Source organism: Drosophila subpulchrella, chromosome 3R, assembly GCF_014743375.2.
Source record: "Drosophila subpulchrella strain 33 F10 #4 breed RU33 chromosome 3R, RU_Dsub_v1.1 Primary Assembly, whole genome shotgun sequence".
Classification (NCBI taxonomy): Eukaryota; Metazoa; Arthropoda; class Insecta; order Diptera; family Drosophilidae; genus Drosophila; species Drosophila subpulchrella.
This window is the reverse complement of record NC_050609.1, coordinates 9014505-9027416: the sequence shown is the minus strand read 5'-3', so window position 1 is coordinate 9027416 and position 12912 is coordinate 9014505. Positions and strand designations below refer to the sequence as shown.

Genomic DNA, 12912 nt, shown 5'->3' with positions numbered 1-12912 from the left:
CTGTGGGCTTCAGACAACCCATTTCCGAACTTTAATCGAGCATTCTGGTAAAAGAGAATCAACATTGTTCGTTGCGGGAAAGCAGTTTGAATTCAAGCAGTTTGGCGCCACCAGGATGCAACTGCCAGCTGGCGAAATAGCATTGACGGCGACCTGGTCACACTGCTGCGCACACGGTCATACTAGAGACTTTTCGAGGCGTAATTTACACTCGAAACATTTGACAAACTTCCAACAAAGGGATAAATGCAACAGCAAAAGCATCGTTTGAAATATGAGTCGAAAGGGAGCGAGAGAACAAAATGATATATCGCTGATCATTGGGACGCTGCCGAAACGTCTGCAGAACAAAATCGCGGCCAGCTGCAGCCACGCAGTAGCAGCAGCAGCAAAAACAACATCGTCGGTGGCGGAGGCGGAGGCGGAAAACGCTGAGAATGCGGAGCCAGTTGCTCCGACTGCGATTGCCTCAAGGCCAGGTGAGTGTGTGTGCGAATGAGTCACGATAACGTCTATAACAACATCTCCCGATTTCACCATCCAGCCACCAGTCGCCACGTCCTGAGCAATGCAGCTACAGGGAGACCCAATCCCCAGGCTCAGGCGGCCCATCCCGTTTTGGATACCAGCGGGAAAATACCGCGGGAATGCGGAATTCCGGGCATCCTGCGGGTGGCCACCTCGATGGCAGGAGGAGGGGGAGGAGGAGGCGGGAATAAAAGCGGTCAGGGCAAAGGCGGTGGACACAATGCTCGTCGCAAGGGTCGCAACTCGCATCTGGGCAAGGACAAGGAGCACGCTGCTCCACAGTCGCCAGTGACGCGCACCCGCCTGACCACCGAGCATCCGGACTGGTTTGAGCCCCTCTTGAGCCTGCCCCATGCCAAAAACATAGTCCAGCTGTACGATCAGCTAATGGTTCTGAATCAGAGAAATCTCATACTAATAGTACGTATATATATAGTTAACCACCGAAGGAGCGCTTTACTCATCAATGACATTTCCTCTAGAACTGGAAGAACTTCTGCTACATTCATGACCAGCTGCAGGACGCCTTCAAGCAGCTGCTTCTGGAGCAGCTGAAGTTCGTATGCGAGCACAAGGTCGATGTCTTCTTTTGGAAACTGCTCTTCTACAATGTGCGGGATTACCTCAAGCGGCAGCAATCGGATCAGGCCCACGCCCATACGCTCCTTTTGATTGAACAGGCTACCAAGTTCTACCGCCTGGTTTACGAAAAACTAATGGCCAAGTGCGTGGCATCTTCGCGCTGTGAGAGCGCCCTAAAGGTGGTGGCTCAGCGGCTGCTCATTTGTCTGGGCGATCTCTCGCGCTACCGGGTTAACCATGTCAAGGCCACGGACTACGTGGAGGCGGCAAAGTACTATCAGCGCGCTCAGGAGCTGGTGCCCGGTAATGGAGCACCCTATAACCAGCTGGCGGTCATTTCCATCTATCATGTAAGAATAATCGAAGCTCAATTTTGAGTAAGTCCTTCTAATCTTCATGAACTTTGCCTTCAGCACAAGCGCTTTGATGCCGTTTACTACTATGTCCGCAGTTTGCTGACTTCCAACTCGATTCAGACGGCCAAGGAAAGCCTGCTGGATCTGTTTGACGAGATACGGCGCAAGTACGAGGAGACCGAGATGAAGCAATCTCCCATGCACTACGCATCACCGAAGAACCAGAAGTCCAAGCAGATGCGAAAGGAAGTCTGGATCTATCCAGATGGAATCCGACGCTTGCATCGCACCGACGACAAGGGAAACAAGGCGAAGGGCAATAAGGCCACCGTGGCCGAGGTTACTCGGTACGAGGAAATGGCCCCCGAGGAGCTAATGCCCCGCATTGTCTCCTTGTATCTGTACTTGATAGGAAAGCTGTATACCGGCACAGAGTAAGTTTATTTTAGGGGAAAGTGAAAGCTGAAAACCGGTGTATCACATAACTCAAAAATTATTTACAGTGTGGACTCCTTATACCCGCTGCTGAGGAAACTGTTGATCCAAATTGGCGTTGCGCTTAAGCACGAGAACCTGTTGTCACGCTCCAAACTGCTGAAAATAGTGGCACTCAACTTGTTCGTCGTCGAACACAACAAGCGAAAAAGTATGAATGATAACGTCTAATCACGGTTAAAATTAATTTATTTTGTTGTTGTGCAGCGTCACGTCGCGAGATGCGTTATCACAGCTTCAATTTTGCCAACTCATTCTTTGGACTCATGCTGAAGAAAACAAACCAGTTGCTGGCCGGTTTTGTGGAGGACTCTACAAACATCCAGTGTCTCCCTGAAGAAGAGTAGGCATGAGCATTCCTCACCTTAAGATTTGTTTATTGACTTTCTTTTTATTTTAGCTTTACCACTGTCAACACATATCTGCAGTATGTCAAGGTTTATGTGCATTGGTTGAGCATCAATGCGGATGTTTGGGAACCAGTGAGGTCAGAAGAGTATGTACCAAGTCTCCAAGTGTTATAACATTATATAATGAATGTTCAATCTCTGCTCCACAGCCACTCTTTCATCGATTGCTGGGCTCAGCTATCTACCCTCTTCGAGTACATTGACTGCATGCTGGGAAAGCAGAAGCTGGAGAAAAAAGAAATCGCTTTGGATGAGGATATTGCCCTCAGCGGCTTCAATCCGTTGGGTCGTGAACCGATGAGCAAGGATTGCCTCAAACGAGGACCCGAACGCCTCCAGTTTTTCGAACGTATACGCAGGATTGGCCGGTTCCAGGATTGCTATGCCCAGCATCAAGAGGCGCTGCAGCAGCCGCTGGACTCTAGCTTCACCGTTGAGGATCTAAACGCAGCGATGAAGAATGCACTCGAATGCTTTGACGCCGAGAGTTGTGGCCTTGCGGTGAACCCCTTAAAGATGCAAAACCAAGTTGTTGAGGAGTTGCTGTGTCCTTCAACCGATGCCGATGTTTCGCAGTTGTGCAAGCTGAAGAAGGAGCTTGAAGCCAAGGCTAAGGTTAAGCAGATATGCACCACCAAGCTGGAAGAGATCCTCAAGTTCGTGGACACGAAAATATACATCGAGGTGCGTCCGCGCTACCTTCTACCCGACACCAACTGCTTCATCGACTGTCTGGAAGACTTTGAGAAACTGTCCACAGAGTTCAAACGCTACACTCTCATCATACCGCTGACGGTGGTTAAGGAACTGGATGGTCTTTCCAAGGGCGTTAAATTGGATTCGTACCGTAGCTCGAAGCAGACGCAGCGCATCCACCATTTTGACGAGGTGTCGTCGCGGGCCAAAAAGTCGTTGGAGTTTATCAAGTCGGCCAAGAGCAACGTGAAGTAAGCTATGTTGATTTATTTTTCCGGGTTCAGCAAATAGTTCCAAGATTACTGTTTCCTGATTACGCTTCAATGGTGATTAGCAAATTTTATAGCTTTCATTCCGGTAGAAAATCTACGGCTGATAATGTAAATTACCTTTTCCTTATTATTATTATTTTATGATGTCAGAAAGACTTAGTCATGGTTATTTAGCAATATTTACCATGCTGATCATTGCTTATCAAACTCATTTTTACAGGTGTGCTACTACAAAAGGCTCATTTGTCAATGCCTCGGTGTTTGCCCTAGTTGAGGAGGAGTATCTCTCCAATGACGACAAAATTCTGGCAACAGCTATGGCTGTATCGAAAACGGCCAAATCTGAACAATGCACAGGTGAGCATGGTTTTTTTTTCATTCTAATAGCTAAACTAATAGTTATACCATTTCAGATGGCAAGTGTTTTATTCAAACGGAATTAGTTCTGATCACCACCGATCGTAATTTGCGTGTGAAGGCCCTTTCTCGGAATCTGGCGGTCAGTGCGTTGGACGAGTTCCTGCAATGGGCCAAGGACTGCCGCGAATCGACCTGAAAGCCTTCTTCTATTGCGAGTGGACCGGCTAACAATGTAAAAGGACTCGCCCATCGCACGAAGCGTTGCGAACCGAGTTCGAGCTATTATATTACCTACATTATACACAAATGACTATGTAAGTCGGGGTCGGCAGGTGCAGACACATACGCTGGCCGCGAATACGTACACGACGTGGGTTCCTGAGGACTGGACACGGGTACACAAGCGCGGATGTGGTGATGCTTCCCCGTGGTGATGCTTCGTCGGAGCACATCACGTTGGCTTCCAATCATCTAGTTTGTTTTTTCTCACTTCAAACTTATATTTTGTGACTTTCGGAATAATTAAATCATTTGGATTGTTGTTCAAACGCGTTTGTTGTTATTGGTTGGCTAATCTTAATTCCATCAGTATAGAGGCTTTTGTTAAAGATTTTAAATAGTCAACAGCATATTAAACATCAAAGGAATATTTTAAAAAGGGTTTATTGTTTGTAAATTTAGATTTAAAGAATTTTAATACCACAGAACCACCTTTATTTTTATATCATTTATTGCATCAGTGTTTAGTTTATTTGAAACTAGTTAAACGGTGTACATTACATATAGATTGTGTTGCTTTGCACTTGGTATCCTAAATATGCTCTCTTTGATGTAGAAATATAAAATCTATGCAGTATATGCAAATCTAACAATCACATTCGATTAAAATCTAACATTACAAGCGACAGATAAAACAGACATCAACAACAAAAACTACAGATCGTTGATCATTTATCATTGGGCATCGGCGTCGACATCGGCATTTAATGCCCGCGACACGAATCGGTTAATGATTTTTCAAATCGAATATTTCACGCAGCAAGGGCTCCACCTGGGATGGGTTAACATTCAAATATACATTAATAATGAACTTGTTCAGACGCTCCACATCTGAAATCTTTTGGATTAGCTTGATAAACGCGTCCCTCGCCTCACAGCCAGAATATACACTCTCCAGATATCTTCGCAGAAGATAATAGTAGGAATTCTAAGGGGAAATAGTATTTGGGTTACTCTATTAATTTCTAGACACGAAGAGACGAGACTCACCTGTTCCAATCTAATCACGTCTTTGTGTATCACTCGTGATCGAGCCGAGGTAAAGAGGACAATGGCACACATGATCAGGATAATGTTCTCGTCCATGCGCCACTTTTCGTCGAAGGTTGTGATGAACTTCTGGTGCTCCTCGTAGATGTTGCCCTCGGCGAACTTGAGCAGGTCAGTGCGTATGTTGCCCATGTTCTCTTTGGTGTGGGGTACCTGTTAAGAACATTTTTGAATTGTATTATTCCATTGAAATATAGTTTTTTCATATAAGTTACCTTCCATGAGTCGCGATCGTCGTCGTAGATCATGACAGAGCGCATTATCATCATTTCTGTGCAGCCGCCTTTGAGTAGGGCCACCTGGTCCTCCTGGCACATGTCACGGAATGCTGTAATCTTCTTGGCCATTTTGATAAGCCTCTTGATGGCCACCGCCGTCAAATTGATCAGCTGCAGTAGCTTTGGGTTGTGGCGAGTGTCGTCGGGCTGCGGGTGACAAAGAAAATCAGAACGAGCGCACAGGTGGCCATTATTATCGCCATAATCGTAAAGGCTTCTCCCTGGAAGGTGACTCAATCGAGTGGTGGAGCACCGCTTATCATAGCGCCCAACACCTGGCTGCTCCATATTTCGTCAAAATTGTATCGTTTTTCCTAATTAACAATACTGAAATGTGCTAATTGCGATGAGGCGAAAACGGTAAACAGTCTAAGCGACAATAAACCGGCAAATCGTCGGTTGGGAGACTCATGAGCGCCTGCTGGTGCTCTTGATAATGGTTGATAATGTCACAATTGGCACGCCCAGAGGCTGATAAAGCCACTGTCTGCCCTGCTCTTGGCAGACCAGACGCTCTGATTGCTGGAAAGCTAGGGTGGCTCAACCTTATTGGACAATTCGTGGTATGGGTGAATCATGGTCGAGTATTTCCAAGACATTTCGCCTGGAGAACAAAAGGTCTAGTGAAAATGTTGACATATCTCCAAGCATAAAGATAGAGCCAGTTATAAAAATATGTATCTGGTTGAAACGAAAAATAACCACATTTGTGTTTACATACTCAGCTAGTAAAGTAAAAACTTTATATTGAATGGGGTGTTTGTCTGGTCTTAGTTTAAGGCCTGCTTTCGTAAACAAAAATATAAAATCTTTCGCTCGCAAAAACTAAAATTTGACTAAGGCGTCTATATTACTTAAATTTCTTTTTAACCCTCTTCAAGACCTCGAGAAAAATGGGCATATTAGGTAATATAAATTTGTTTTTTCTACCAGACTTTTTGGAGCACAAATCCGGGTCACCCCATTGAAAAGTGTGTTTACATTTGGAAGAGACGCCTTGCTGGGAGCCCAGAAACTGGCTGGTGGAGACTCGGCCCACAGGCTATCATCGAGATACGCACTGAGTCACCGAGTGGCCACCAACTGCCAGGTGCCGAATGTACATATGTCGCGCCGCTCGCACACTCCGATTAGATAAGCCGTGGTGTTGGAGCTATAAATGAAAGAACGATAGGCTAATACTGTAGGGTGGTGGTTACCTTAATGCGATCATCGCCCATCATCAGGACACTGAGATCCTCGTCCACAGGATCGTAGAGAGCCTCGCTGGCCAGACGCAGCTCCCGCAGCTTCATCTTTTCCGCCTCGTTCAATTCGCGATCCATCTGCACGCTGGAGGGGGCGATGATGGGCTGCTGCAAGTGGTGCTGTTGCTGGCTAGTGTTGCCAGCTGCATGACACCCTCCGTAGGTGGACTGACCGCCACCCAAGTAGGACATCTCCTCCTTCACTCGCGACGCAGCGTGTATGCTATTGAAGGCCTGGTACTCGATGCGGATCACCTCGGAGAGCACAGACTCGATCGAGTTGATGCTAAAGTCGCTATCCAGGCTGGGCTCGTCGTTGTAGTTGGTCTGCATAAAAGTCTTCAAATCGAAGTCCGGCGAGTTAGCTATGTAAGGCAACGGATGGCTACTCGATGTGCTGGGCTGCTCTCCGGCGCCGGGCGAGTGGTACTGCAGATCCACGGCAGCGGGAGCAGTCGGCGAAATTGGCGGGCTACTGCCCAGCATGCTCTGGATGACAGTGTCCGTTCGCTCCGCCGGCGGAGGAGGTTTCACCGCCGGCTCCTTGTCCAGCAATGGCTTGCGCTCTCCCGTTTGCTGGGCTGCGTTCGCTCCACCTCCGCTCAGAATGCGGTTAAGGATGCGCAGGGCTTCCGCCGGAGTATTCATGAACTTATTCATTATGTCAATGGCATCCTCCGGCGAGTGCATCAGGTTCTGCATAAATTCTACCACGTCCGCTGGCGAATCAACTATTTTTGAGATGATTTCCACTCCGTCCGTGGGTGAGCTCATAAACTTGGTGAATACTGCATTTTTAAATAAATAAATGATATGCAAAATGCTACAAAACAATACATTTTAAATTCCAACCTGTGAGCGCATTAAAGGGCGAGTTCATAAACTTGGAAATGATCTTGAGGGCGTCACCTGCAACGATTCAAGAGGGTTGTGGGTTAGCGGAGAAGGCCACACGAGGAAGAAAAGTGGAAAGGAACCCACCTGGGTAGTCGATCAAGTGGGACACCAGCTTTAGGGCATCCTTTTGTGAGCTGATCACCTTCTCCATCACCGCAATAGCCTCCTTCTGGGTGCGCATCAGCCGATTTATGGCCTGCGAGGCCCGATCCGGGTCGGATACGATCTGGTCTACAATCTTCTCGGCGGTCATCTGCAGCGGATTGACTTGAGTGCTTGTGGATCTGGCCTGTCCGCTGGAGCACCCATTTGCACCGCTGTCAACCGAGCCGCAGCTCTGCGAGTCCTGTGATCCGGAGTAGAGCTCCAGGTTGCTACTGCTGCTGTCCGCCGGCGCCTTGTGGTCACCTTCATCGCCTTCGCCATCGTGGTCCCCGCCATCCGTGCCGTTCTCCATGAGGCGACGCTTGGCCCGGTTCGTCTCGATCTTGCGCCGCTTGATCAGCTTGTCCTCCTCGGACATGATGTTCTCGCTCTTCATCCCGATGTCCAGGCACTTGCGCAAGCGGCACTTCTGGCAGAAGCGGCGGGTGACCACGGTGATGTCGCAGTTCTGGTTGAAGGGGCAGGTGAACTGCTTCTTGGCCAGCGCATTGCGCCGGAAGAAGGCCTTGCAGCTCTCGCAGGTGACCGCGTTGAAGTTGTAGCCCAGCGCCTTGTCCCCGCATACCGCGCAGTTCTTCGGCGGCGACATTTCGACGGAGGCAGCTTTCAGCTTTCAATTAGGGCCCTCTGATTGATTTTTTAATTGCCTTTCCTGGTGTGGTGTGGTGGAGCAGCTGCTAGTGGCGACGGAGGTGGAGGAGGAGGCGCTGGGTGGGTGGTTAGTTGGGTTGGCCCAGGTGGTGTGTGTTGTGGGGCAGGCAGGAAGTCCGCGAATCAAAACAAGTGTCCGCGCGACAGCATAGCAGATATTACCCACGTCAAACGCACGAATTGCACGCAGAATTCGGCAGCTCGCGTTATCACCACATATTTTAATGAATTACTCTGTCCGTCCGAGCGCTCCAGCCCAATCCCAATAACAACAAGCGACGTGCCCGGGCGAATGGCAAACGCAATTATGAGATGTGCACTGGAAAAAAATATTCTGAATTCTGATTGAACCATAAACTATGTATAGGACAGTCAAAATCCAACGCAATAATCAGCCTACAAGTTTTGCTCTTGAATAAAAATATATGTATTTCATTTGCATGATATTATATCTAAAAAGACCGCTTCTTTATAAATATATATAAGCTCGAAATTATATTTCGATTATTGCTAATTGTATAGCTAGAAATTTTTCTAAGTGCACCATTGTTGTCGGCGATAAGTTATCGGCTCTGCCAATCGGTATTTCAATCGAAGTTCACAGCTGGAGAATATTTTTGCTAAAATTAAAATATAAATTAATTAATTAAAATGAACCGAGTAAAGACCACTCAGTCCAAGACTGGCGAAATCATCGCCTACAGCGAGGGCGCCATCCGGAACAACATATCCGCTGTGGAGTACTGCCGAACCTCGATGGCCGCCATCTCGGGCTGCGCTGCTGGTAATTGCACCCAATTTATGGTGTTTTAACTCAATTAACCACCCAATTTTCAGGTATTTTGGGCCTGAGTGGAACCCTGGGCTTCCTGTTCTACTTCCTGTCCGTCTTCGTGCTCTGGATCCTGGTGCTCCTGAAGTCGGGCACCCAGTGGCGCAAGTTCTTCATCAACCGCAGAAATCTGCTGACCAACCAGTTTATGGGCGGCCTTTGCACCTACGTGCTCTTCTGGACATTCCTCTACGGCATGGTTCACGTCTATTAGCGCATTTACAACAAGTCGAAACAAAACAAACACATATATAGCGAAATAAATATAGGATCTTTGGTTTAACACAACCCAACTCAGGTTTGTACCGCCGAGGCGGCCGCTGCCGTTCCGGAGCAGTCGCACCACGGCGTTTTATTAACATCACAATCGAGCAAAATATTGAGGATGGTCACCGGCACCTGGTCAACGACCATCTCATGCACCTTGAGTATTTTGTACTTGACATTGTCCAGGCCCGTCTTGTGGTCTCGCTTGCGGGTCATCTCCTTCTGGTTGAAGCACTTCTGGGTGTCCCGCTTGCGATGATGGCGGTTGTGGATATGGCTAAGGGATATTAGCATACGTTAGACCTATGGATTTCCTTTCCGGAGAGCTGACCTCACCTAAATGTATCATTAGTGCCAGTCTTAATGTTCTGTGGCCGCGTCACCTGGAGCCCTGCATCCCGGATGCGCACAAAAAACTCATCGTCCTCCAGTCCCCAACCCCAGTACTGGTTGGACATGCCGTTCATCTGCTGAAAGTGCTCGCGCCGCACCAGCAAGATCCCTCCGACAAAGTTATCATAGTGGTACTTAGGATGCAGCTTGGGCCCAGCGATGTGCAGTGGGCCCAAGCTGCTGGGATATTCGTAGCGCAAATCGTCGTTCAACGGCAACAGGTCCACGTCGTGCATCGCAATGTAGTCGTACACATCACTGGCAAACTGGAAGCCCACGTTGATGAGGGAAGCGCGATTGAAGCGGAACCTGTCCACCTGGTTCAGCACGAAGATGTGGTGCGCCACGCCCTGGCGCCGCAGGAAGGTTGTCATGTGTGGCACGAACTGGAGGAGCTCCTCGAATCGATCTCGAAATGGCACCAGCAGTGCCATCTTGTGGACGGACGCACCGTGGTCATGTGGCTCCTTTAGCTTCTCTGCCAATGGCTGTTTTTGCACCGCCAATCCTCCTCCTCCTCCTCCGCCGCCGGTCAGCCTGCTTAGCGGATTGGACAGCGGGCACACGCAGTCTATAAAAAGAGCGGTTCCGGATCAGTATTTATAGCAGGTCTTCATATTTCGCATACGCACCTGAGCCCAGCGGCATGAAACTGAGCACCGCAATCCCGCCCAGGCAGAAGGACAGGCCGCAGACGAAGAGCCAGTTAACGGTGGATATATTCACCATTTGGAGGAGCTTATATTTAGAGGTACTGGAGCTTGAATGGATTCAGGCCATAGGCGGAAAATGTTGTAAACTTTTGCTGCCGGTCGGAAGTATGCCCGCTGCTGAACCGTCAAAAAATACCAAACGACCAGATATATTCGATTACTTGGATGAAAAGCATCGAATTATCCAGTAATTTGGTAAGCTCTAACGGTTTTTTAAATTCTCAATGTAATTCTCGTTTACTTTCGTGGTATGTGTTTTAAAACAGTTGTTTCCTGCTCTTGTTTCCGTCACTGTAAATATGTTTTCTTCCGTCATCTTCATATATTTAAAAATTTCATTTTCGGAATTTAAAAAATGGGTTCCTTTCTTAATAAAACTGGAATTTCCTTAGTTTTTAAACTATATTTTAGTAAATAATGCCCTTAGAAACAACATATAAGTTTAACCAACTTCTCCCCAAATAATACAATTTAAGTTGCAACTGGTATTCTTTGATCCAATATCCATAATATCCATATCATTTTAGACTTCCATTGGTTCAGTAAATACTCCCCGTATATACATTTCAATAAAAAGCGTTGTATTTATTTATTAGATTACAAAGAATAGCTGCATATAAATTATGATAAGGTATGGAAACACAAGAGCTGTTCTTAAAAGACATATCAAATAAATAAGATCTAAATTAAAATTTATTTATTTATTTTTAAAATTAAATACTTAGGGCTACAACTATATTTAGAGATTATATAAAACTAATTGATGTTCGTATTCATTCAGCGTGGTTGAAACGTCTGAAGATTACGGGGTATTGCTAAGGCTCAAGTGACTGAAGATCCAGGCGTTTCGTTTTATTCTACGACCAATAAAGTAATCACCAGCGCGGCAGCTGGTAGTTAAAAAAATAGTTTACAAAGGTAACTCCTCTCCGATCTGTGCGATTTTCAGTCAGTCGAGCAGTAGCCATAGTTTATCTGCGGTTCCGTATTTAGTTTCCGTTTCCGTTTCAGTTTCAGTTGATCTAAAAATTCTATGTAGACTACGGTTTGGCCACCTCATGTGCACCTGACACTGGTGCAAGTTTCAGGTGCAGCGGGCGAAGTACAAATTCAATCCGTTAAAACTATGCAATTCGTGCGTTCGTTTGTAAAATTGCTATAAAAACTAGTTCGTTCGTTTCTCCACTCTACACGTTTTTTTTTTTGTATATAAAAGTATGAAAGCTTGGAATAGTTCATAGAAGATACAGTTTCTCAACTCAACTCAACTCAATTTGATTCAACTGGTCCGATCCGATCCGAAGCGATCTCATCTGATCTGATACGATCCGATTCGATCGATCGATTGATCGGGTTGTGCGCGTGTTACAGGACGATTCCGTTGCTCTTGCAACAAAAGAAGACTAGAAGCAACAATTATACACAAAAATAATAATGTTTAAAATAAGGTGACTAAAATACTATAAAAGCGCATTGGAGAAGAGTGAGCCGCCGGACGGGGCAAGTGTAGAATCCGGTCCGGCGGCCGAATGCCGTGACTTCGTAACGCCATTGATTGCGATCCGGTTCCGGAATATTATCGCTATACATATGCATTGTATGTTGGGGGTGCTGAGAGTCTCCTGAAAGCGATTGTATGGCGGCGGGCACAATGAACGACCTTACAAGGCACGCGCTACGTCGGCTGCTGTGGTGGCTATATGTCCTGTCACTAGGGTCACAAGCCCAAAAATACTAGTACACATACAAATAAGTAATCGTTTTAAGTGAGCGCGTCTAAATTAATTGCACCTATACTATGTATACAGTACAATATCACTGGTTGCTTCGTCACCGTAACGTAACCTAATCCGAAACAAGTGGGCGTAATCCAATTGAAAGAGTGCGAGTGTCGGCAAACCCAAATTAACACTATTGCATCTGGTCCTGGTTTAGGTTCAGGTTCACTATTGCTTTTGGCTTGGCACCTATTCTATTCCGATTTCCGGTTTCGGTCTTCAAGATTCTGTATCTATCTGGTCTGTGATGGTATCTGTTATCTGGTGATTTCTATTGCTATTGCTGCTAGTTGGCGAGTGGTGCTATCTGGGCTGGTTGGTTCGTCGGTTCGTGATTGTTGTCTGCAGTGCTTAAGAATTAGTTAAATTATATTTAGTGAGCATGGCTGGTGGTTCATCTCTTGCGTCCCGACGCCACGGCGGCCATCACCTGCTGCATGGTGGGTTCGGGGACGCACTGCTGGGGATCGCACTTCATCTTGCCGTCACCGCCGCAACTGAAATGGGAATGAAATTCAGGTTAATTATGGGGAAATATGCAATGATTTAGTTTAGGAGAGACTATTCAAAACATCTCTCAAGATAGTTAAGTGGTCTCCATCAGAAGCAGTGTGATTTTGTCGGCAGAGCGCCAACCGAGGGGCTGCCCGCATTGCTTCTGCT

At 46.8% G+C, this 12912-nt stretch overlaps 5 protein-coding genes across 5 annotated transcripts in view; 2 read left to right on the top strand and 3 right to left on the bottom strand.

Moving 5' to 3' along the window:
* The first annotated feature begins 170 nt into the window (after positions 1 to 170).
* LOC119562777 (telomerase-binding protein EST1A) lies at positions 171 to 4247 on the top strand. The gene is made up of 10 exons (XM_037875964.1): positions 171 to 479; positions 545 to 948; positions 1011 to 1460; positions 1524 to 1900; positions 1970 to 2112; positions 2169 to 2304; positions 2362 to 2457; positions 2521 to 3318; positions 3560 to 3696; positions 3753 to 4247. Exons 1-10 carry the CDS (start codon positions 275 to 277, stop codon positions 3893 to 3895), a joined length of 2889 nt encoding a protein of 962 aa, XP_037731892.1. The 5' UTR covers positions 171 to 274; the 3' UTR covers positions 3896 to 4247.
* Positions 4248 to 4396: 149 nt separating this feature from the next.
* LOC119561426 (nuclear hormone receptor HR96) lies at positions 4397 to 8550 on the bottom strand. Its single transcript, XM_037875084.1, has 6 exons — positions 7535 to 8550; positions 7406 to 7462; positions 6506 to 7341; positions 5244 to 5453; positions 4969 to 5181; positions 4397 to 4906 (listed from the first exon to the last, which is right to left on the bottom strand). Exons 1-6 carry the CDS (start codon positions 8202 to 8204, stop codon positions 4706 to 4708), a joined length of 2187 nt encoding a protein of 728 aa, XP_037731012.1. The 5' UTR covers positions 8205 to 8550; the 3' UTR covers positions 4397 to 4705.
* Positions 8551 to 8835: 285 nt separating this feature from the next.
* Positions 8836 to 9391, top strand: LOC119563333 (ER membrane protein complex subunit 6). Its single transcript, XM_037876678.1, has 2 exons — positions 8836 to 9050; positions 9104 to 9391. The coding sequence occupies exons 1-2, from the start codon at positions 8918 to 8920 to the stop codon at positions 9310 to 9312; spliced, it is 342 nt and encodes a 113-aa protein (XP_037732606.1). The 5' UTR covers positions 8836 to 8917; the 3' UTR covers positions 9313 to 9391.
* Positions 9358 to 10603, bottom strand: LOC119563332 (beta-1,4-galactosyltransferase 7). Its single transcript, XM_037876677.1, has 3 exons — positions 10391 to 10603; positions 9702 to 10329; positions 9358 to 9642 (listed from the first exon to the last, which is right to left on the bottom strand). The coding sequence occupies exons 1-3, from the start codon at positions 10485 to 10487 to the stop codon at positions 9393 to 9395; spliced, it is 975 nt and encodes a 324-aa protein (XP_037732605.1). The 5' UTR covers positions 10488 to 10603; the 3' UTR covers positions 9358 to 9392.
* A 434-nt stretch (positions 10604 to 11037) lies between these two features.
* LOC119550206 (titin) overlaps positions 11038 to 12912 on the bottom strand; it is a 38465-nt gene continuing 36590 nt past the window's right edge. The window contains exon 7 of the mRNA XM_037858759.1: positions 11038 to 12746. Coding sequence (XP_037714687.1) covers positions 12644 to 12746 — 103 coding nt within the window. The 3' untranslated portion in view covers positions 11038 to 12643. The remainder of the gene's footprint in view (positions 12747 to 12912) is intronic.

Coding starts and splice junctions, on each gene's coding strand:
- LOC119562777 (XM_037875964.1), top strand. CDS start 275: ATGAGTCGAAAGGGAGCGAGAGAACAAAATGATATATCGCTGATCATT. Junction 2,458..2,520: donor GAACCAGTGAGGTCAGAAGA/GTATGTACCAAG, acceptor TCTGCTCCACAG/CCACTCTTTCATCGATTGCT. Junction 3,697..3,752: donor CAAATCTGAACAATGCACAG/GTGAGCATGGTT, acceptor ATACCATTTCAG/ATGGCAAGTGTTTTATTCAA.
- LOC119561426 (XM_037875084.1), bottom strand. CDS start 8,204: ATGTCGCCGCCGAAGAACTGCGCGGTATGCGGGGACAAGGCGCTGGGC. Junction 7,342..7,405: donor GCCCTTTAATGCGCTCACAG/GTTGGAATTTAA, acceptor TTAAAAATGCAG/TATTCACCAAGTTTATGAGC. Junction 4,907..4,968: donor ACGTGATTAGATTGGAACAG/GTGAGTCTCGTC, acceptor ATTTCCCCTTAG/AATTCCTACTATTATCTTCT.
- LOC119563333 (XM_037876678.1), top strand. CDS start 8,918: ATGAACCGAGTAAAGACCACTCAGTCCAAGACTGGCGAAATCATCGCC. Junction 9,051..9,103: donor CATCTCGGGCTGCGCTGCTG/GTAATTGCACCC, acceptor CCCAATTTTCAG/GTATTTTGGGCCTGAGTGGA.
- LOC119563332 (XM_037876677.1), bottom strand. CDS start 10,487: ATGGTGAATATATCCACCGTTAACTGGCTCTTCGTCTGCGGCCTGTCC. Junction 10,330..10,390: donor TTTCATGCCGCTGGGCTCAG/GTGCGTATGCGA, acceptor CTCTTTTTATAG/ACTGCGTGTGCCCGCTGTCC. Junction 9,643..9,701: donor GGCACTAATGATACATTTAG/GTGAGGTCAGCT, acceptor AATATCCCTTAG/CCATATCCACAACCGCCATC.